At 34.5% G+C, this 23,544-nt stretch overlaps 1 protein-coding gene, 1 long non-coding RNA gene and 1 pseudogene across 9 annotated transcripts; 1 reads left to right on the plus strand and 2 right to left on the minus strand.

Annotated features, from left to right (window-relative positions):
* Positions 1–7,043: 7,043 nt before the first annotated feature.
* Positions 7,044–12,558, plus strand: LOC122598325. 8 transcript variants are annotated; one of them, XR_006323587.1, is made up of 10 exons: positions 7,044–7,332; positions 9,868–9,940; positions 10,518–10,655; positions 10,819–10,873; positions 11,079–11,259; positions 11,482–11,602; positions 11,693–11,800; positions 11,873–11,950; positions 12,036–12,105; positions 12,223–12,558. It is a non-coding gene; the product is annotated as an uncharacterized LOC122598325 (long non-coding RNA). The 8 variants fall into 8 exon arrangements; XR_006323589.1 differs by lacking the exon at positions 11,482–11,602 and having other exon boundaries at positions 7,049–7,332; XR_006323588.1 differs by lacking the exon at positions 11,079–11,259 and having other exon boundaries at positions 7,052–7,332.
* A 1,675-nt stretch (positions 12,559–14,233) lies between these two features.
* Positions 14,234–16,076, minus strand: LOC122597032 (annotated as a pseudogene).
* A 2,957-nt stretch (positions 16,077–19,033) lies between these two features.
* LOC122597034 lies at positions 19,034–20,614 on the minus strand. The gene has a single exon (XM_043769670.1). It carries the CDS (start codon positions 20,612–20,614, stop codon positions 19,034–19,036), a length of 1,581 nt encoding a protein of 526 aa, XP_043625605.1.
* Between the last annotated feature and the right edge of the window lie 2,930 nt (positions 20,615–23,544).

Raw genomic sequence — 23,544 nt, forward strand, 5'->3', positions numbered from 1 at the left:
TTGGCTGACACGGACTCTAATCTGGGTTGGGTTGACCCAGTTATATCTTCACCACTTCCTCCTACAGAAATTGTGGAAGTGGTTGCTTGCAGTGTTCCCATTTGACTTTCCCCAGTTACCTGTTGGGAGGCAACTGGTGGGCTAATAGGGTTAGTTTGATCAGTGGCTCGTGCTGATGTAGACCTCGGACGAGTGTTACGAGCCCTTTGGGGAACTGGAACACCTGTTGGGAGGTGTCCAGTTGGGTTAACGGAAACCGGTTCACTAGAACTGGCGGGGATAGACTGTTGTTCAGGCTAAACAACTGTCATAGTGCCAGAGGACGAACCGGTGGGTCCTGATGTGTGAAAATCTAGTTAAATTAAAATCCTTAAAAATATTCCAAATCGAATACCACACACAATCGGGCAGTGGACCCATCCTTATGCAATATAGATTAAAGCAAGTAAAGGTTCGTTCCACGGAGACTACAAAGAGCTAGCGAGTTTTAAGTAGTTAAAAATATTTTGGTTTTTTAAAGACACCACGTCATCTTGATTTTTATATTAAAAAGTTAGTTGATTGAAAGAGTTAGAAATTCCTAAGAATTTATCGAAAAAAAAATTGTTTTGTATCAAATAGGATGAGAAGATCATCCACTTTCGACTCTGTGATACACTAACTCCGGTTGCATTTAAATTAAGACCCAATCCAAATATGTTGACAAGATAACCTAGACTCGAACAAAGAAACTCACTTGGTGGCCGACAAGCTTATAACTCTATTCAAAATCCATTAACTAACTAGTTCAATCCTAGAAAATTGGCACCACCAACGTTTAATAAGATTTACCCTAATTAATTAATTTTTTTTGCTTAAGTATTAACAATTATGTTTACTTGAGATTAATGTGACACCATCAACTATTAACTCCTATTAATAAATCGTTTCCTATAATTACTATGCCGTTTACTATCACTCCATGAACTAGCACCAATTACTCAGACAAATAATTGAAATCAAACTTATATACTTCCGATACAATCGACAAAGCATGTAAGAATCACCAACAAGCACAATAATATAGAAAAAGAAAACGATTCATTAAGATCACGACATAACGTTAATAAAATCAACTTGGATTAAAAATATGCAACCATAGTCAATGTATCACTTCATCTCAGTGGATGACGAATTATTTAGCTACTCATAATCATAAACATAGCACAAAGAGTAAATGTACAAGAGAACATATTGTACCAATGTGTAGAAAACAAGTAGAAGCTAAGAGAATTGATAACCGAATGTCTTGAAGCTCATGAACAACCCCTAGACCTTGATGGACGAAAAAGCTGTTGAGTATTGCCCCAAAGAACCCTAAAATCGACTGGAGGTGATTATATATCGAATGGGAGGGTTTTGGTCTTGTATTTATAGTGAAAAATCAAAAACCCTTCAGCCGACCTAGTTTATGCGCCGCACAAATGGTCTGTGCGCCGCACAAACCTTACTTTCCTTATTTTTGGGCGCCCGATATGCGCCGCATGCCCCTCCTGTGCGCCGCACAGGAACTTTTTCCAAATTCCCTCATCAAAATTCCTTCTTCTTGTGCGCCGCATAAAGCTTCTGTGCGCCGCATAAAGCTCCAGAATTCACGAAACTTGTATTTTTCAACTTGTCTTCACTCGTACTCGTCCAAGAGTCATCCTAATGCATCTTTTAACCTTCCAAATGCCATTTCTAACCAATGTACCTGTTCTAAGCCTGCAATCACTAACAATACCATCAAAGCATCGAATATACATACAATTTGCACATTATTAAGCTTAAAACGACTTATAAACGATATGGGAATATGCATATAAATGGACATATCAAATCCCCCCATACTTAAGCTTTGCTTGTCCTCAAGCAAATTCAGATTTCAAAACATTCATTCCCTTGGTTCTCAATTGCAAAACATGACAATTATTAAAAAGAAGCAAAACCATTAAGAATAGTTAAGCAGTTTTAATCTTAAATAAAAAATCGAAATGTTTGACAATGTTTGAATGATCCACAAGCCTCGAAAACACAACTAAGCACTTTAATCAAATGAAAGAAGAACATCTCAACTAACTTTCTTCAACTAACAAACTATTGGGTTGAAATATTGTATCAATCACTCGAAGCCTAGTCGTGATGCATATATTTTAACCATAGGCTTGTAATAGAATCGTCCCTATGTCGCCATGGCGCTAGCACCATATAACGTCTATCAAAAGAGGTAATAAACACGGCTGTAATGTACAAAGGCTTACAAGGGTCATTAACAATGTGTATGGAAATTTTAGGGATATAATTGGTGTTAAACGGAAATAACACAACAATTAACAAAGTTTTAAATAAGTCTAATCCAACACAACCCATATCACTAGTTGCCCTCTAACTACAAACCAAAAGACGTTCTTCCGACTTTACTCCCCCAATAGACCGATTACAAACCGACACCATTGTGGTGTATCACCTTCAAACGACTTCAAACCTCCTTATCTTACCAATATTGGCTTTAAACAAACATTGCCAACTTCAAATGAAGATTATAATCAATCAAAGAACACTTTGTTGGTTTAAACTTATGTTTCAACTCTACATTGATTTGCCAAAAAAAATGAGGGAAATACCAAATGACAGTCCAAGTTTGTTTTTATCTTCTTTTTTTTTTTCTGTTTTTCATTCTTTTTATTCTCTTTTCTTTTTAATGAACTACTTTTACCCTGTCTAATTGGTACCCCCTTTTATAACTTTGAAACTCGTTGACAAATCATAACTCATACTAATTTGAATAATCTAGACTTGATCCATAATCATGACGACATCAATTTACCCCCAATAGAGAATACACCAATCCGACACAACCAAGACAACCCCAAACCATCCAACTAGCATAGACAACTAATGATCAACCAAGGATTTCGACTATCGGTATAGTGAGGAAAGGTTACATATTTAAGTGGATTTAAAACAAACAAAAATGTGAGGCTCAACATGTTTTCTAAGTGTATCTTGCACTAAAAATGAGTGCAAACAAAGGTTAAACAAGGGAAATTCACTAACCAATGTGATTAGTTACTAAAACACATGCATACAAACATGGTTAAACAATGATAAACATAAACAAAGGGTGAATAAACAAAGAACAAGGGTTTAATCTTAAATTTACCTCTTTATCATCTAGCAAACTACGGGACGATCAACTAAGACAAGTTCTAGAATCAACGCTATCACCGGCACACTCATATCAAATAAAGAAATAAACAGAAATGGAATAAATTAACCTCAAACTTGCACGTCATAGTTCAAAGCTCTAAAAGAGACTTTTACTTCCGGATAAATCCAAAAGCCTATGAGAGGGACAAATTTACAAGGCAACTAAACCAAAACCGTAACACCTATCAAATCTATAAATGAATCAAGATCTCACATATTCGGGTGTTTTGTGGTAGAGTGTGCTAGTCATGTAATCAATCCCGAATGGATTTGCCTTAACGATCATTCAAAACACATTTCACAATTTAAAATAGTTTTACCAAAGGGAATATAGCTCAATTACTTACTAGTATGATTAAATCTTACTCCATCCGTCCCTGTTTAAATGTCCAAAATTGACTTGCTGAGTCTTTCTTCTCTAACTTTGACCGTAAGTATTTTTGTATGTATGAAATAATACCAAATGAAAGTTATATCAATCAAAAATATATCTAAAGCTCAATCTATTCATATGTTTTACATCAATTGATGTATAATACACACAAAATAATTTACAGTCAAACTTGTGAAAGAAAGACTTTAAAAGTCAAAATAGGACATTTAAATTGGGACGGAGGGAGTAAATGACAAAGTAATTAAACTATAGGACAAGCAATGAAAAGTTTAAAAATTTACTCAAAAATCATCAAAAAGAGGTCTCAACTTCACCTGGCTTTTTCCTATTTACCTACCCCCCCCCCATACTTGAGTTATACAATGTCCTCATTGTACAATGATCTAAGGACAATCTATGAGAAATAGGTAAAAGCAAAAATAAAATAAAAGAAAAAGATCTCGAAAACTTGTCGGATGTAGGTAAGTGTTTGTATGCTCGATAGAACCATCAAAAATGAATGGGCGCTGAACTTACTGCCAACATATGCACATGAATTGCTCCTCTCCAAAAGCATAAAACACAACCAAAAGAAAACCAAAACATCATCAACAATCATTAGCCATTAGTTTAAAAGAAATCACCATACCCTCCCCCCATACTTATTGTTCACCATACAAACCACTAAACTAAGTACGAAAAAGGAAATAGTCTTAACGCCAACAAAGGCGATTACAAACCAAATCAAACAAACAAACCAGCAAATACCAAGTCTACAGATCAAATCAAGCAATAACATGATGACTCAATGCCCACGGAAACCGACACCGCCATCTACCATCAACCATCATCAAAACTCAAGAGGACGGAAAATAGAATCCACACCGTCTCCTCCACCATGACCATCACCCTCAGAAAAGAAATATCCACCCAAAATAATGTTTGGCGTACCCATAGTAGATCTCCCTCCAGCCTCGTCTCCCACCGGTGTATGATAGCTAAAGTAATTCCCCTGATAACGGGGAGCACCGGTGTACATACCAAAACCCGAGGACTGGGATGCATGGTTAAATGGGGGAGGTTGGAAGCGATATTGCTCCTGCTGGTATCCCTGCTGAGGGAAAAAGAAGTCAAAAGCACGCTCGTTGGGAGGCGTGATCGCTGGAGGAGTATAACCAACAAACTCAGTAAGCTCAGACTCTGAAAGACACTCATTCTGCTGCCTATGATGTTCTTCTATCTATCTCTCCCAAAGTGGACGATAATGCTCCTGCTGGTCCACTACTCGATGTAACATACCAATCATCGAGCGAGTCTGATCAAGTATCAAATCCATCGACCCCTGCATACGGAAAAGATGACCCTGCAAAGAAGAGGAATCAAAAGCAGATGATGAAGAGGATGCACCACCCGTGAACCTAGGCTCACTAGTACCATCCTCTCTACGTCTCCTCCGGTCCGGTCTTTGGTCCCCCTCAATATTACCAATAAAAGTATCACGGTTATTAACCGTGACAACCAAACTAGCCCGCCTCAAATCATCCAAGCCAAATGACAAACAAGGTATCCTATTAAGCCCCCTACTAGGCCTCAACCCATCCACATTCAACTGCCCAAAAATTAAAGAAATATAATTCCCGCAGAAAAGTTTGGGATCTCGGTGGGTTGCCATGTATCGAGCCAAAACATAAGGAGCACAAGAATATCTAGAATCTCCCCCCTCCTTAAACAATCTCATCAACCAAACATCCTGAGGTGTGACCTTATCAGCATGGTCACCCCTCTGCAGAAAACAATGCGTGATCAACTTATGCACAACACGTATCAAAAGATCCTCAATCTCTATATGCCTACTAGAAGATGACTTAACATCCCCCGACCCTCCAAGCTCTCTCCAATAAGCATTAACATCACGATCATCATCAAAACCAGAAACTCCCTTATCAAAAACTCCATTAAGAAGGAAGTCATAGCCATCAATATCCGCTAAAGATCTATCTCCTAACATCCCCGTCAAATAGGCAAACTCTGGCACGGAACAATGCCTCTATATCCCACCAGCCCGAAAATGAATCATCTTCTTTGTGTAGAACTCATTTCCATTCAATCTAGTATCAACTCTAATTGTGCTCAAAAACTCCAAGCACCACTCTCTAACCGGTGAATAATCACAATCAAATGCTTCCTCCCACATCCTATAAGCTTTAATTTGACCATTGGAATTCCTATACTTACACTGCATCATCCCTCTTAATTCAGTAGCAATTCCCAAAGTTTCAAAATCTCTCCAATTACACTACAAGAAATATGGCCTTTTAGGACCCTTTGTGTAGGACATTTTTAAAACAGTGTCCTAAAAAGCTCTTTAATAGGACAAAATTACATTTAAGGTCCTTTTATAATACAAGTTAATCAAACGGTGTCCTAAGAAGTTATTTAATATGACAATTGATTATCAGGGGTCCTATTATAACATAACTTGATAGGACACTTGGTAAATAACTCATTATAAATGAGGGTTATGGGACATTTATCTCACAGAGTCCTATTATAACATAACCTAATAGGACACTTCAAACTTGAGTTTTATTAATCTAAATTTATAAGACGCTTATATTTTATGGTATTATTATAACACACCATGAAAGGACACTTAATATTTAAGTCATAAAACAATAGGTTTAAAGAACCATTATTTGACAGAGTCCTATTATAACATAACTTAATGGGACGTTTGACATTTGGGTTTCATTAATTTAACTTTTATAAGACGCTTACTTTTTGTGGTATTATTATCATACATCATAATAGGACACTTGATATTTAAGTCATAAAACAATAGTTTTAGAAAACCATAATTTGATAGAGTCCTATTATAACATAACTTAATAGGACACTTGACATTTGGGTTTTATTAACTTTTAGAGGACGCTTAATTTTTGTGGTATTATTATCATCCACCGTAATAGGACATTTGATATTTAAGTCATAAAGCAATAGTTTTAAAGAACCATTATTTGATAGAGTCCTATTATAATATAACTTGATAGGACACTTGACATATGAGTTTCAGTAGTTTAACTTTTATAGGACGTTTATTTGTTGTGGTATTATTATCATACATCATGATATAGGACACTTGATATTTAAGTCATAAAACAATAGCTTTAAAGAACCATTATTTGATATAGTCTATTATAATATAACTTAATAGGACACTTGACATTTGGATTTTATTAGTTTAACTTTTAAAGGACGCTTACTTGTTACGGTATTATTATCATATCTTCCTATACTACTAAAGGAGGATAACAAGCTTATGTCACAAAGCTTTGTTGTCAGCCATTTAAGCAGCCACATCAGATTGATGATGTTTTTATGATGAAATTGGTGTGTTTTTGGTGATGGTTTAGTGTGTGGGAGAGAAGCTTCCCAAGGAAGCTATTTAATTACTTTCTAATAAAATCAATTTGATTTTATCACTCTCTTTCTACATTATTCAAATATCAGATTCAAATTTATATACTCTCCCCCAAAACCAAATCTGATACAAATTCATCATTTTCATTGACATCTTCCAGTATCAAAATCTTGATTCAAATATCAGATTCAAAGTTATTTCACCTTAAATAGGTTGCAATCATAATCTGGTTCTGGATAGCCGGAATTCTCGCCGGCGGTGGGCTGTCGGTCTACTCCTTAAATAGGTTGCAATCATCATTTACATATTGGTAAGTTAATTAATTAGTTGCTACATGATTTGTTTCCTTATATAGATTTTGTATAGATTTGAGTTTTTTGATTTCTTTATATATATATATATATATAGGTTTTTGATAATCTATCTTTTTTTTTAATTTATTTTATGAATTTGGGTCATGTATATTTTGAATTTTAGATAATCATCCTTTAGTCAAGAACAAGATGATGATGATAGGGGAGATTCTGGTGGTTTTTTCTTTATTGATAAAATGATTAAGTCGGGGTTTGGTCGTAATGATTTTTCAAAACGGTTTATGTTTTTTTCCTGGTTGTGAAATTCAGGCCGTTGTGAAATATGTGGGTCAGACAGAAGCCCTTGGGTTGGATTTCAATATCATTAGTGATGTCGGTTAATTCTTAGTATGAGAAAATTTTAGATTTGATTGGAACCTGTGGTGTCAGAAATTGGTCACAATTTGTGATTGATTCCTTGGTTTCAAATGGATCCGATTACGTTTTATTGGCTATGATGATGTGTATCGATTCAAAGAAACTTGTATTTATGTGCTCCTTGGCGTGGCAACTTTCTTTGATGCAGCCATGTTGAATCATTGCTCATACTTGATTATATCTGAGCCAAATGAGTATATGATGAATTATACGATCCAATAGAATCATTGGATTCATTAGCTTAAAGTTGGCTGTAAACCTGTTTTAATTTGTAAGTGAGTTCTTGTTTTAGTTCATTAGCTCGCAACTTGGAGTACAAGTTTTGATGCACATTAAGAGATATGCGAGTTATTATGGTTGTCCCTTTTTGATTGGCTATGATGATGCGTTTACATTCAATTGAAAGTAGGAAGTTATGTGTTCCTTGGCATGGCACTTGAGATGCAGTCATGTTGAACCATTACTCTTACTTCAACATGTCTGAGCCTATTTAATATTCGTACCCAAAATGTTATCTTCATACGAAAGTTATTTGCTTTGTTATACTCATCAATATGATGGTTTTCCATTTGAGTTTGTGTTCCTTGGCATGGCATTTGAGGTGTGAATGTGATCTTGCTGTAACATGGTAGCCTTTTTTGATGGAGCCATGATGAATCATTACTCTTGCTTGAGACGTCTGAGCCTTCGTAATCTTAAAGAACATATTGACTTTTTTATGGCAAACATGCTGATGCTGCTTTAGATCATTTTGGTGTGTTTTAGATTGGCTATGATGGTTGCCCATTTTAATTTTATCCGCTATTGTAGATGAAAAGCTGAATTAGAATTTCAAAACATAGTAGTAGACAACAGGCCTGTGGAATAAGCTGATTGCTCTAATCGTTGACCAATCATGTTTAACCGTTGTGTTCATGTGCTTTTATAACAATCTCTCTTCTGTATTTGCTCTAGATACAACTATGGCAATCACCAAGATGCATGAAGCCTTAGTCCATGGTCATGGAAACTCAAAATAGTTTAATCTATCCCAAAGGGAGACTGGTATAGGTGTCATTTTTGTTCCTCCTTTAGATAAGGTGTTTATATTAAAATAACATGCATGTATAGATAAGGTGTTTATGATAGAAGGCGCATAGATAAATATTGAAAGGTTAGTATATTATGGAAAGTTTTTGTTACACAAACAAATGGAAAGTTTTTATTTCATATATCTTCAAAGTTTTGGGGAATATGCAGCTACCGTATTACATGAACATTACTATAGGGGTAGGGTAGCAAGGGTAGGGCAACCTAATATCAATGCTTTTGAATGGTATGAAGTTGTGTTTGAATGGCCAGTGAGAAGGTAACCTTCATAATTATGCACCCACCACCTAAAAGCCCCCCATGCATTTTATGGTAAATCAACCCAAAACCCCCCTTTTCCCTGTTGCTCCTCCAGTATTGATGTTCTTGAAAGTAAGTGTAATGTTCTCAAATGCTTTATGTGGGATGACTATGTTGTCCAGTTTAACAACTATACAACTATATTGCTGGCCATAGTTATCATAGCTTTGAACAGATTCAACCTAATATATATATATATATATGTATATATGTATATTATGTAACTATAGATATAGATACATATATGTTACATGTCTTTTTTTAATGACTTATACTCTTTTATTAATTATGAGATCTAAAATAAAATGGATGATATAAGGTTGAAGGGCATATTTATTTTATACTCTAAAATAAAATAGTTGTTACACGTCAATTGCGTAGGCTGTTTGAATCAAAACAGTTCACATGCTTTATTATGTCGACATTAGGTCAATGAACCAACACCTATAACTAAAGCCAATGATGGCAACAATTCATTAGCTTGAGCAATTTGTTGACAGCAGGTGCAAATGCACCTGCTGTCAACAAATTGCTCAAGCTCAAGCCTCAAAGGTTATGAATGCACCTTCTATGATATTTTATTAGTTGATTTTATTAATTGATTTTTATTGGACAGATGATGCTAATAAGTATTTTACTAAGTGGGCATTTATTGATATACACTGATGGTGACTACTAATTACCTGCAACTAATTATCCATTATCGTTTTGAATGGGTCGTTTAGTTCAGGTGGTACACGAAAACGCGCAACAAAGACCCATAATCTTTTCAATGTTGGTGAAGCAGTCAATTTGCAAGTAAGTGACCACTTATAAAATTCATTATTGTATACTAAACTTTTTTGAGGTTTTGTGTATGTGACCTTGCTATCACATGCCAATGGTAATTAAATTAGTACTTTTCATGGATAAAAGATTGAGCTGCATTATCGATAATGGATCAAGTGTTGGGAAAAGGTGGGTTTTGGTTAGTTATTTAAGGCTGGATTGATGAGTAGTCGTTTACCGATGCAAAGGGTGGGACTAGAGTTGTTACTGACATGAAAAGACTTGATCACAAAATTTTTCAAGGTCATGGGGAGTGGTTGGTCTGCCCATTGACTCTTATCACGGGGTTGTATGGATATGCAACCTCTGAATATTTAGCTACTGGTACAGGCCCTGTCATTCTTAAAATTACTGCATATTCTGAATATTTAGCCACTGGTATGGTGATATCGTCTCTTGAATGAAATGGGTTTCATTCTTCTAAAATGCTTAGACTTAAGCATCAGATACGATACTCCAGCTTTCATTATATTTCTCGAAACTTGCTTATATGTACCTTTAGGTATTTGGTGTCGCATTATTTGAACTAATAAATCCATATATCCAGGATGGTGAGAATGTGGCAACCCAGTCAAAGAAAGAAGAGAGTGAGTTCTGAAGCCATTGGCTCAGAGGAAAGTGAGTATGATCAAGTGGCCTTGAAAATTCATTCTTCTGTCTTGCCATTTAGTAAAAGGGACCCGAGGTTAATTATTTTGCTTTGATATCGTTTCTTTGTTTCCAAATATCCATGAAAAAAAGAGGCTGATGTATAGTTATTTTTGTGTTTACTGCGAACTGTTAACTAAAATGACAACTATCTTGCTATGTTTCTCAAGTTCACTAAAGTTTCACGTTTATCTTCATAGGGTAAGAGGGGTGTGGCTACAAAAAACAATGTTACTTCAGTATACATGGTTTGAGGTATGTCCCGAGAATATTGAACATGTATATATTAATTATGTTTTGAGAATGGCTTTATCTCAGCCACATTTATTATATATGTTTTGAGAATGATTATATCTCCATTGTGTTTACAACAAAAAAATGAGTGGTTTTGTCACTTGAAAAGTTCATGTTTGATATTTTTTAATTTGGGTTCTTTGATGCTGCTTTGGTCTCTTTTTAGGTTGTTTCTGGTTTAGGGCAAGCTTTTAGCCCATTACCCAATCTGCCAAAGAGGGGTTTAAGTTAAAATTCGTAATGTGTGTTTCGTGACTGATCAATTTAACTTGTGTCATCGGATACGATCATTTGTACATGACAAGAGGTGTTGTGAGAGGGGTTGGGTCATGAAGCAGCCATTGCAAGTTAGTTTTGTTTTTAATTTGTAATTTTAGTGGTAATGATGCATATAGAGTTCATGTTTGCAAGTGTTGTGGGCGGATGGCTCATACAAATTAAAAGAAAGCATTGGTTTAAGCCTTTCTCACCATCTTCCATGGTATATTTATGTTTTGAAAGTCTTACATGGCGTATTTATATTGTGAAATCTGATTAAGTCCTATTTGAAACATTATTAACCCTTTTAGGTGGGTCTATGAAGTACATGGAAGGTTAGTACCTATTTTCTTTCAAGATTGTTTTTGCAAAGCGTTCGGGACAAATTGAGTAACAAGTCAACTTTGGGTCTTAACAATTTGTGAGCCTTATGTAATATTCTGCATATACATACTTGCTAGGGTACATCTATAGAACATCAGGAAATAAAAAATAATCTAACCCTTTTCTTTTATTGTGTAGTTATCCCAATATGCATAATGGTACCTGATTTTATCTTCCAAAACTGATAGCCATATACGAGTATATACCAGCAACAATCACCATTTTGAACTCATCATGCACCCTAAGGTAATGGAACTATCAAGGTGCAAATTGAATTATTTCAAAAAAGATATATTAATAGCTAATTCTCATTCTTAGTCATGTGTATACTGTGGAAAGCTTTGTGATGACCGGGAGGTAATTCGTGAGCTGCAAGCAGCTGATCAAGTTGAGGAGGTAACAAATTAGATCCATCACAAAAAAAATTTATTTTTTGAGGCATCATTAACTATAATTATGTTGTTCTTTGATGATGTTATAGCTAAATTCTGAAGAAGCTAAACCTCTTGCTGTCCAACGGTGAAAATTTACAATTTGGAATTAATTCAAAGGTGATTACTTTTATTAAATTAAAACAGCCTTTCAATTACAATGCAACTTATTGTTTATGCTTTTTGCAGACAGGAACTTACTTGCATTTTTATATGTTATTTTGTTTATATGGATAGCTAGGAACATGGGAGAGTCAACCAAGTGCTGGTGCTAAGAAAAAATTTGAACAGCATATAGAGTTAGTAGGGTGGCTCGTAAGGCATCTGAAATTGTGCCGTTGTGCGCTTAGTATTATTCCAAGGATGAAAAGATAAAAGAGGGTATGAAGAGTGGGAAGAAAATTGAGTGGTTAAGTACTCAAGTGTTAAAGTCATGAGATTGTTTTGACGACTTTTTTCTTTCTTTTATTATTGTTTTGGACGAACTTGAAGCAAAAAACACAGTTACAGTTTGTTTTGTTTTGATTTTATGATCATTTATCTAATTATTTAAGTAGGTTAATTATAGCAGTATATATAGTGTTTAAAATTTATACAATAGCTCAATGTGAAATATTTTTCCTTAGTTTAGTATCTTATATGGCATTTGTTTATAAACTCTTTTATATGGCATTTCTTTATAAAATTTTTTTAGATGAAATTAAATTAACTTACAATTGAACTAATCAACATGTCCGCGTTTTACGCGGGATCTAAATCTAGTATCATAATATAGGACACTTGATATTCAAGTCATAAAACAATAGCTTTAAAAACCTTTATTTGATAGAGTCCTATTATAACATAACTTAATAGGACACTTAACATTTGGGTTTTATTAGTTTAACTTTTATAGGACGCTTTATTTTTATGGTATTATCATTATGCAACATAATAGTACACTTGATATTTAAGTCATAAAACAATAGTTGTAAAGAACCATAATTTGATAGTGTCCTAATATAACATAACTTAATAGGACACTTGACATTTGGAATTTATTAGTTTAACTTTTAAAAGACGCTTATTTTTTATGGTATCATTACCATGCACCATAATATAAGACACTTGATATTAAAGTCATAAACAATAGCTTTAAAAAACCATTATTTAATAGAGTCCTATTATAACATAACTTAATATGACATTTGACATTTGGGTTTTATTAGTTAAACTTTTATGGAACGCTTATGGTATTATTATAATGCAACATAATAGGACACTCGATATTTAAGTCATAAAACAATAATTTTAAAGAACCATAATTTAATAAAGTCGTATTATAACATATTCTAATAGGCATTTGACATTTGGGTTTATTAGTTTAACTTTTAAAAGACATTTATTTTTTATTTTATTAACATTTTTTATATTTTATTGTATTATTTATAAAGAACACATCCATTTAGAAGATTTTTTACCTTGAACTCAAAATACTAAAAATGATAACAAATATTTAATACGAGTATCGTTGTTATTATAAGGTTAACATACAAGCATGGAATGCATATCTGAATCGATTAATCTACCATCACTGATATATTTGATATTAGATGCTACATGTAACAACAGTATAAGATTGATCCCTTTAAACCAAGGCTCCATATTACTTACAATCAAAGCCAATGATACATCGATATTTTAGGTTATTTTTAGAAACGCGCTTAATATTGATAGCAACACTTTATGTTTACATGATTATCATGATACCTAAAAATGGACAAACATAATCGTGCACAAAACGAGAAGTCTTTCATGTTTAAACACCATAAATATAAATATTAATAACAAGAAGGTGGTAACAAGTTGGGCATTTGGTCTGGTGGTATGATTCTCGCTTTGGGTGCCAGAGGTCCCGAGTTCGATTCTCGGAATGCCCCTTTTTAGTTTTTCACAATTTCCATGTCGGTTTAAGTAAACTTTAATAAAGTAATATAACACAAACGGGCATTTGGTCTAGTGGTATGATTCTCGCTTAGGGTGCGAGAGGTCTCGATTTCAATTCTCAGAATGCCCCTGTTTTTATTAATTTATTTGTTTATCTATTTTTTATAATTATATAATATGAATGGAGTATATCTGCTCATATCTTTTCTCAATGGGTTTTCGATTTCAACCGAAGAGCACTCCTTTAACTTGCTTCCTTGTTTTTCCTATGAAATCGTTATCGAAAAAGAAGACTCCATGTACATATTATTTCAATAAACATTTAGAATACATATAAATGGGATTGTTTGTAACGGTTAGGATCAAATAGCCTGGTTAGGGTCACAAATTCACGCTAGCCCCAGTCCTTTGCGGATTTCGAGTAGTGATTCTGTGATTCCTTTGTAACGGATTTGTCCTCCATCTTTTGGTTGACAACCGACAAACGATGGCTCACAAAACAACTCCAGTCACTAGTAGTATTCCGTGAATCTGTTACTTCTAGGAAAACTGACAGATGACATGGTGGCTAAGACTGCCCTGATACAATGAAGCACAAGTGTAAACATCAAGCATAGTTCTACTAACCCTTCCATGTAGTTCCCACAGAGAGCCCTAACTGCTTGAAGTAGACATGATCACTTTTCATTACTAATGCAATTATTTAATAGATAAAACTAGGTGTATATGCGTAACAAGATTCTAGCATCTGATAATCAGTTTTGTTGCAGCTAATATCACACTGATTATTCTATCCCTACATAACTAAAACAATAATAAGCAGATATAGGTTACCGATACACTAGAAAGTAACAGCTGAACCTGATGTTACCATAGTCAACCCCATCACTTTTAGAGCATACATGTCAGAAATTTTTAAACATAGCTATAATGTAGTTAGAGCAAAGGTAGCAGAAAATTATTAGCCTGTAGCTCATGTTATTAGAGATTTTACAAATTATGGTACAAAAGTTTGTTACAAAAGTGAACTGTGAATCCGCTGGGTAATTCTAACGACAAACTAAACATTTTGCAGATACAAAAATGTGCATATTTCATTTGTTCAACTTACAATTTATTACATTGTCAAACAACTACCAAAAACAAGAACTTTCAAAAAGAGGGCAATAACATTGCATACCTCGAGGGTAAACTATAAGGCGACAATCACGATTTCCAATTTGAAACCTCCTGCTCTTGATACAAAGGCCAGTAATCTTTCTCTTTTTAAGAAGATCCTTCAACCATGTGAAATTTTCAATCCTCCACGTGAATTTCCCCATATGACCATCTGACTTTCGAGCACCACTCCCCATTCTACTTCCAATCAATCCTCCATTCTTGAGAAAATTAATGTGCTCCTTGATCACATGAAACGACGTACTAAACACAGCGGTATCATCCACCAAAAAACCCGACTCAGCCCCACAAAAGTCCATCATTTTCATATAATCGTTCCACCCTAAACTAGAATTATCACCACCCTTATTATCAGCAGCAAACCGTCCATATGAATCCCTATGCATATGATTCATCCCTGGCTTTTGATTCAAAACAGACATTTGAAACAAACACCAACAACTCCTATCAGTGGCCGACGCTTTCTCAGTATCTTTACTCTCCAAACACATAGACAAATGATCAACCCCATTAACACAACTCTGGTAGATACTAATCCTCAAATTACACTCACCCGCAGGAAAAACCGGGCTCATTATCTTCTGGGTCTTAATCATATCTTTAAACAACGTAAAATTATGAACTTTTCACGTAAACTTCCCACTCAAAACATCACCCCCGACAGGTCCATTCATCACAACAGAACTCGACACAGACCCCGCCTACACCTCATTACTATCTCTCACAAAACTAACCGACTCATTCAAAATCAAAATATCCGCAGTTATAACAACACAATGATCATCATTAAACATAAAACCCGACTTCAAATCAAGTATACAATCAGACGGCGTAAAATCACACCACCCTTGTGACTTCTTTTTCGCCGAGAACCTATGCCAAGAATCTCGATGAATAGACTTACTATCATCAACAGGGTTTACAACAGTTAAACGATAACTAGCGAAACAATCCCATTTCGACGAAGAAGTCCCTCTAGGGTCCATTATTCCTTCATAACAACCACATCAGTCAATTCTTTAACACAGTCATTTCCACATAACAAACAACCTCAAATCAAGTTGACTAGCACAATTATACGTTAGATTAATCCCAAAACTGAGATATCGACATTTAAAAAGGTACCGACATAACCAAAAAAATTTACACTAACCATTTTTACTTTTCACTTCATTCTGTCACTAACTAAAACTAAAATATACTACTTACTCAATTCAAATCATAACTAATTAACTAAAGATCCAAAATGTAGCCAGTCTTACCCAAAATCATTAATACAAAAAATGAAATCAAGTAGAATTCTGAGCAATTCTGGTACTTCTACAACACCAAAATTGGCAGAGTATAACTTACAGGTAATTTTTTTCAACATGTATATTTTCTGAAAATATATGCAATAATATAATGAGTCGTCTATAGATATTAAAAGAGACTCAGACTCAAACCTTAAGATCCAAATTCTGGTACTTCTACAACACCAGGCCAAAGAAAACACAAGACCCCAATTCGAGTGGGAAAGCAAAACCACCAGAATCATCCTAGGAGTTTCAATTTTTTTAATTAACCAAAAAAACAGCAACCATAGCCAACATCATACAACACAAGCAAAAACCAGCACAAAAATCAGCCTATATGCATTCCATAATATTTCTATGTATATACAAATAAAATAAACCACTAGAAAACTTAGCTTTTATTGTCGGTTCCGCATGTTCCGAATACCATCTAGCAACCACATGACCTGCTTTAGTCTACCTGTACAATAAATTTGTATCCAAAACTTCATTTTCAAAATTGCAGGAACCAATTAAAAGTTAAAACAGAGGTCTTCTACAAGTTACAATTCAAAACAACCCAAAGAACCCAATAGTAAAAAGTAAAAGGAAGGCCATAGTAATATTTATTTAACTGACAGCTTCAAATAGATGTTCATCTCAGTAAAATTGATCCTAAAGTATTATTCTCAGCAATAATCCCCTATTAACCACCTCTAACGAGCTCAAAATTTATCAATTTGAGGACCCATAGACGTCTCAGTATGCAAATGTGTTTCTACATCATCCAGACATGTTCGTTCATCCATGTCATAATAATCTCTGGGCGTTGTCTTGATCACAACTTTCCATCCCTTGTCAACACGATCAGCAACATAAAAAACTTGTTGTGCTTGACTAGCTAGTATAAAAGGATCATTATGAGGCTTCAAACCTCTAAAATTCAGTAAAGTAAACCCATTTTCATCTTCTTTTTTCCTTGAACCAGTGGAGATCCAATCACAATCAAACAAAACTACTTTCTTGTCAACATCATACTGCAACTCAATGATATCCTTCAAAACTCCGTAGTAAGTTACATCGCCCACGATAGGATTGATATATGTAGCACTCGAGAAGCTATTTGTCATGGCCTCAAGCATAACCCCACTATTTTGTGTTTTCCTTTTCTGTTCTAGATCTTTTGTGTGAAATCGGAAACCATTTATGATAAAACCCTTATATTTATTCACAAACTCAGCTGGACCACTTGCCAAGCTCATTAGATCATCTGTGATTCTATGATCCCCTCTGTCATACAGCTCCTCAACCTGAATTAATGTAAGATGTGATAAGTTTTGGTTTTAAATCCAACTATTAGAAGCTTGAAAATGTTATATCACTATAACTGTATTTCACAAGTAATACACCTATGTCTATTCCTTACATGATCTTGAAACCACGACTCAAAAGTATCACTATGCAAACGTTGAATGTCATGCTCACGTAATTTCCGATTTTCATGACGAACAATCGCCAAATGTTCTCTGCAATGTTAAAAGATGACAATAATGATAACAACAATTGTAAATAATAATGTAATAAATGGAACTCACAACTTCTATTATAAATACTTACGTTCGAAATTCATCAACTTCACTGCAATTGAACAACACATATAAATGTGCTTTAGCCAAAATTTCAAGGTCCAGTACTTGTGCCACTGTGGCACCAATAGGACGACCCGGCATAGAAAAGATTGGTAAAACATCCTCATAACCACCGTCATCATAATTTCGACTTGTCTTATTATGTATGGTCTGGACATCACTAGATAAGTACAATGAACAAAATGACAAACACTCTTCAGCTAAATATCCTTCTGCAATGCAACCTTCGGGTCTGCTCTTGTTTCGCACGTAAGATTTTAATGTAGATAAATACTTAAGTAATCAAAAATATTAAGATCGGATTCAATCATATTCTTTAAAAAAAGGTATGTACCAAAATATAAATGTGCACCTCTCGATTGGATACATCCAACGGTAATGAACTAGCCCTCCTAATTTGGCCTCTGAAGCAAGATGAACCGAAATGAAGCAAGATGAACCGAAAGATGAACCATGACATCGAAGAATGATGGTGGAAAAATCCTTTCTACATCACAAAGGATTTTTCCAATCTCGTCTTCCATTTGAACCAAATCATTTGGATTAAGAACCTTTGAGCATAACTCTTTATAGTAACGACATAGCTTCATCACCGGATAACGCACGTGCTTAGGCAACACATTTCGCAAGGCAAGGGGGAGCAAATGCTGCATCAGAATATGGCAATCATGACTTTTAAGGCCAAACAGTTTTGGAGGTTTTAACTCTACGCATCTTGATATATTGGCTGAATAACCATCTGGAACTTTCACCTTTTTAAGCACACGACAAAATATATCTTTCTCTTTTTTATCCATCGAGAAACAGGCAGTTGGTAAAAAGCGTTTTTTGTTATTCTGAACTTCAGGATGAAGTTCAGGTCTAATTCCCATTTCTTGTAAATCAAGGCGTGCTTTCATATGATCCTTGGTCTTTCCATCCAAATTCATTAGCATTCCAACGACACTCTCACAAACGTTCTTCTCAATATGCATTACATCTAAATTATGGCGTAGCAAGTTATCTTTCCAGTATGGTAACTCAAAAAAAAATACTTCTCTTCTTCCAATTAAACGGTAGATCTGGGTTGGTCTTCACAAGTTTCCCAAATTTAATTTCAAAACCAGCTAGCTCATCAAGTACATCTGACCCTGTTAACCCACGTGGTTGCCTCTCTAGTTCTTCTGTGCCATCAAAAGACTTCTTATTTTTTCGAAAAGCATGATCACTTGGCAAATTTCGACGATGTCCCATGAAACAATATTTTTTGCAGTGCTTTAAGCGCTTTGATTTTGTATGCTTATGGCAAGAAGGACATGAAAGTTTACCTTTGGTGCTCCATCCAGACAAATTTGCATAAGCTGGAAAGTCACTTATCGTCCATAACAAAGAAGCACGCATCTGAAAATTACTCTTTGTTGATGCATCATACGTTTCTACTCCATTGATATCCCACAACTCCTTTAGCTTAGCCACCAACGGTTCCAAATAAACATCTATATTATTTCCAGGAGCAGATAGGCCAGGTATAAGTAAAGATAGAAAGAAATAAGGTTGTTGCATGCACATCCAAGGTGGTAGATTATATGGCATTAAAACAACAGGCCATGTACTATGAGAAACACTCATTGTTCCAAATGGGTTAAACCCATCACTCGCTAAACCAAGCCTTACATTACGAGAATCAACAACAAAATCAGGATGCATAAAATCAAATGTTTTCCAAGCCGGGGAATCCGCAGGATGTCTCAAGTAACCATCTTTTGTTCGACTTTCTTCATGCCATTTCATGGAGGCAGCAGTTTTAGATGACATAAACAACCTTTGCAACCGTGGTATGAGCGGAAAATAACGCAAAACCTTTGCACCGATCTTCTTATCTGTATGAGGTGTGCTTGAGTCATCTTCAGGATCATCATCACTTGCTTTATACCTTGAAAGTTTACATGTATCACATTTTGTTTTATCTTTGTTTTCATTCCAGTACAACATACAATCATTAGGACATGCATCAATTTTATCATAACTAAGTCCTAACTCTCGTATTATCTTCCTTAGGTCATACAAAGACTTCGGTATAGAAGCATGGGGGAAGGCTTCCCTCACTGTATCAAGCATCATACTGAAACCCTTGTCACTACATTCCCCAACACACTTAGCATGAAACAGTCTAATGATAAAAGAAAGCATCGAAAACTTTTTACACCCAGGATATAGTTCTTTCTTTGCATCTTCCAACACCTCATAAAACTTTTTTGCATCTGTTTTTGGCATACTCTGGCTTTCATTTTGTGATTCTACTTCATTTTCTTGTATGTTGTCGCCAAACCCATGGAAGGTATCATGCACCAACCCTTGCATGTCATCTTCAGCATCCTCCATTGGAGTGTCACATGGTTTGCAAATCGAAGGTGCAATTGTATAACCTTTAAAAAACCCGTCACACAGCAGATGTGTTCTAGCCTCTTCCTGATCTACCCATAATTGATTACTGCAATTAATGCATGGACATGATATCTGTCCATTTTTACCCTCAGTTTGAAAGATATAATCAAGAAATTCGTCGAGGTATTTTCTATATTCAATGGTAGATCGTGGTAAAGACATCCACCCCGTATCCATCTTAAACCTGCTTTAAACAAACCATAAAACATTAGTAAAAAGAGTTCAACATAATTAGCAAATAAACATTAAACTAGTGAAATAAACACCGAGCAAGTTTGGAAGTTGTGCATACAAAGACTAAGCACGATAATTTCAAGTGAAAATGAATGTCTAAGTGAGTTTCTTCAACACTAAAGAACAGGTGACTAATTGTAAACACCTAACAAACTTGAAAAACACCGAGCATAATGATATTTATAATATTGAGCTGATTATCTGTACATACTAAGCAATTAAATAAACTAGCACCTGATCAATACTAGACACTAACTTAAAGCAATGAGCAATCTGGTGAACTATTTAAGCACAATATTTAACAGTAGCAACACTTAAACACCGAGCATAATGATATTTATAAAACTGACATGTAATTTCTTTGAAGCATTTGACAGATACAACAATTAAAGACATCTACATTTGTATTCTTAACCTAAGATTATCCAAATGACAAATACAACAATTAGTTTTAAAAAACCAAGAAAATAACAATGTAATAGTATCAGCCTATTAATACTAAGAAAAATTCTGATCAGAATGTAATAGTATCAGCCTAAGATTATTACATTTGTTTTCTGATCAGAAAATAACAACCTAGTTTAAAAAAACCAATGTAATAGTATCAGCCAAACAGTAGTTTAAAAAAACCAAGCAAATTAGTATTAAAAAACCAAGCAAATTATGCTCGGTACACAATCAAGTAATAGTATCAGCCAAACACTAGTGACATGAGTGAATCACAATGTAAAATCACAATATAAAATCACAGGCAAGCTTTGAAATCAAATTATGACAAACTAATTGAATATCACAGGCAAGCTTTGAAATCACAATGTAAAATCACAACTTAGGGTTGAAGAGAATGTTTTAGGGTTGACCTTGAAAAGCTTTGAAATCTTCTCCAGCTTCCCAAAAATAAAAATTTGAATTGTTATATTTAGGGTTGAGTGAATGTTTGACTGAATCAACGAAATACAAAAAGGAAGTAATGAATCAACGAATGTTTGAATGAATGATTCTGTGATAAAATCTCTCAATTTTTCTTGTAAATGAAATTCTGGAATTGAAAAAGGAAGTAATGAAATCAAGTAATTTTTAGAGATAAAATAGTTTTTTTTTTTTTTTTTTCGTTTGTAAGAAAGTTGTAGAAGGAACTAAAGTCATGACCATTTGTTATAATTATAAAGGCAACTAAGACATGACCATTTAGTAGTTAAAATTTGAATTGTTATATTTATATAATTATTACGTTGCGGGGGTCTCAGTTGTTTTGTTGAGCCGACTACGTTATTTAAAAGTGTATAAGAAACAAAAAAGTATTCCGTAGTGGAAACCCAAACAAGATGTGATATGGAAAAGTTTTATTATCTTAGAGGTGCCGTTACAAAATTTTCCCTCTTTATAAACAATGACATCAATATAGATGACGATGATATTTATCATTGGGTTATGTTGTTGTCTAGAATACGGGGATTTAAGGAACTCAGTTTAACAAATTGGCGTGCAACACCGGATAAGTTGCCTACACGTCTTTTCTCTTGCCTATAGTTGAAACATTTATGCCTTTAGAATTGTATTTTGCCATATTAAGCTCCACCATCACGGACGTCCATTTAACAACTGAAAATCGTTAAACAAAATAAAATATATATATCTAAGTGTCTTGATATTACAATACAAAATTAATTATTGACAATATATTTTTTTATTTTTAGGGTACGTATAATGTTTAATCAGTATATGTATAGTAAGGGCGTAATAGTTAAATTATGTTTTTTTATCTTTCTTTTTCTTAGAATAGAGTGAAGGCCCGATCAGGAAAAAAACTTCTACTAATCCGTCAGAAGGCACGACAATTAATAGGGATAAAGTCGGCCCCCTGAGACTTGAACATGTGATTGTACATGAAAATAATTATCTTTTAAAAATATTTATAAGTTGTCCTTTACATCATTTTTTTTTTTTGTTTTTTGACCATAACAAAATCCTGTTTTTTCTTATATATATATTTGGTTACATAACAACTAATGGTTCTAAACTTCCAACTAATGGTTCTAAACTATTTTATTAAAAAAAAAAAAACTGATGTGTTCTTCAATGGGTTTGGGTTAGGGTTGGCGGGTTTGGGTTGACGGGTTGGCGGGTTGAAAAACTCTGAACCTAACCCAACCCATTAAAAGTTTCAGGTCAGAAACTTCAACCCTAACCCACAACCCATCAACCCAAGACCCAACCCACTTGACCCGATAAGAAAATATACAATGAAATAAATTAAAAAAATATAAAACTATATTAGTTGTTTGTTCTTAATTTACCAGAAATAACATGGCATTATTAATATCATAACAATTAACAACGTATAGTTGGCACAAAGTTGATAAATTTACATTACATCAACGGTTGGAATTTGACAGCATTTGAAATCCTACTCTTAGTTTAGATCTGAAGTTAATTTAGGTTAAAAATACATGGAATGAGAATGAATCGTATGTATTAGCGTATTTTGAAGTATGGTTATTATATAAAATTCAATTATTTAAAAAGATATTGGATTGATGGGTCGACCTGATAACGCACCAACCCAACCCTAACCCAACCTGAAAAAATATAGGTTGGTGGGTCGAAAATAGCCAACCCAAACCTTCTTTTTTTCGGGTTGGGTTATGGGTTGGGTCGAGATTGACAGCCCTAGCGGGTACAACCCAAAAATGAAATAGGGAAAAGAAACTGATGGTATACAATATGAACAATGCACTGTTTCAAGTGTCATGGAGATGGATGAAGGGTTTTTGTGGGAAGTGTATAGGTATGGGTTGTGGATTAGTAGATTTGTCTGATGAAAAGAATGATCTGATGAGGGTGCTCAAAAAGAATTCCATTGAAAACCACAT

Source organism: Erigeron canadensis, chromosome 4 (assembly GCF_010389155.1).
Source record: "Erigeron canadensis isolate Cc75 chromosome 4, C_canadensis_v1, whole genome shotgun sequence".
In the NCBI taxonomy this organism is placed as follows: Eukaryota; Viridiplantae; Streptophyta; class Magnoliopsida; order Asterales; family Asteraceae; genus Erigeron; species Erigeron canadensis.

Coding starts and splice junctions, on each gene's coding strand:
- LOC122597034 (XM_043769670.1), bottom strand. CDS start 20,614: ATGGATACGGGGTGGATGTCTTTACCACGATCTACCATTGAATATAGA.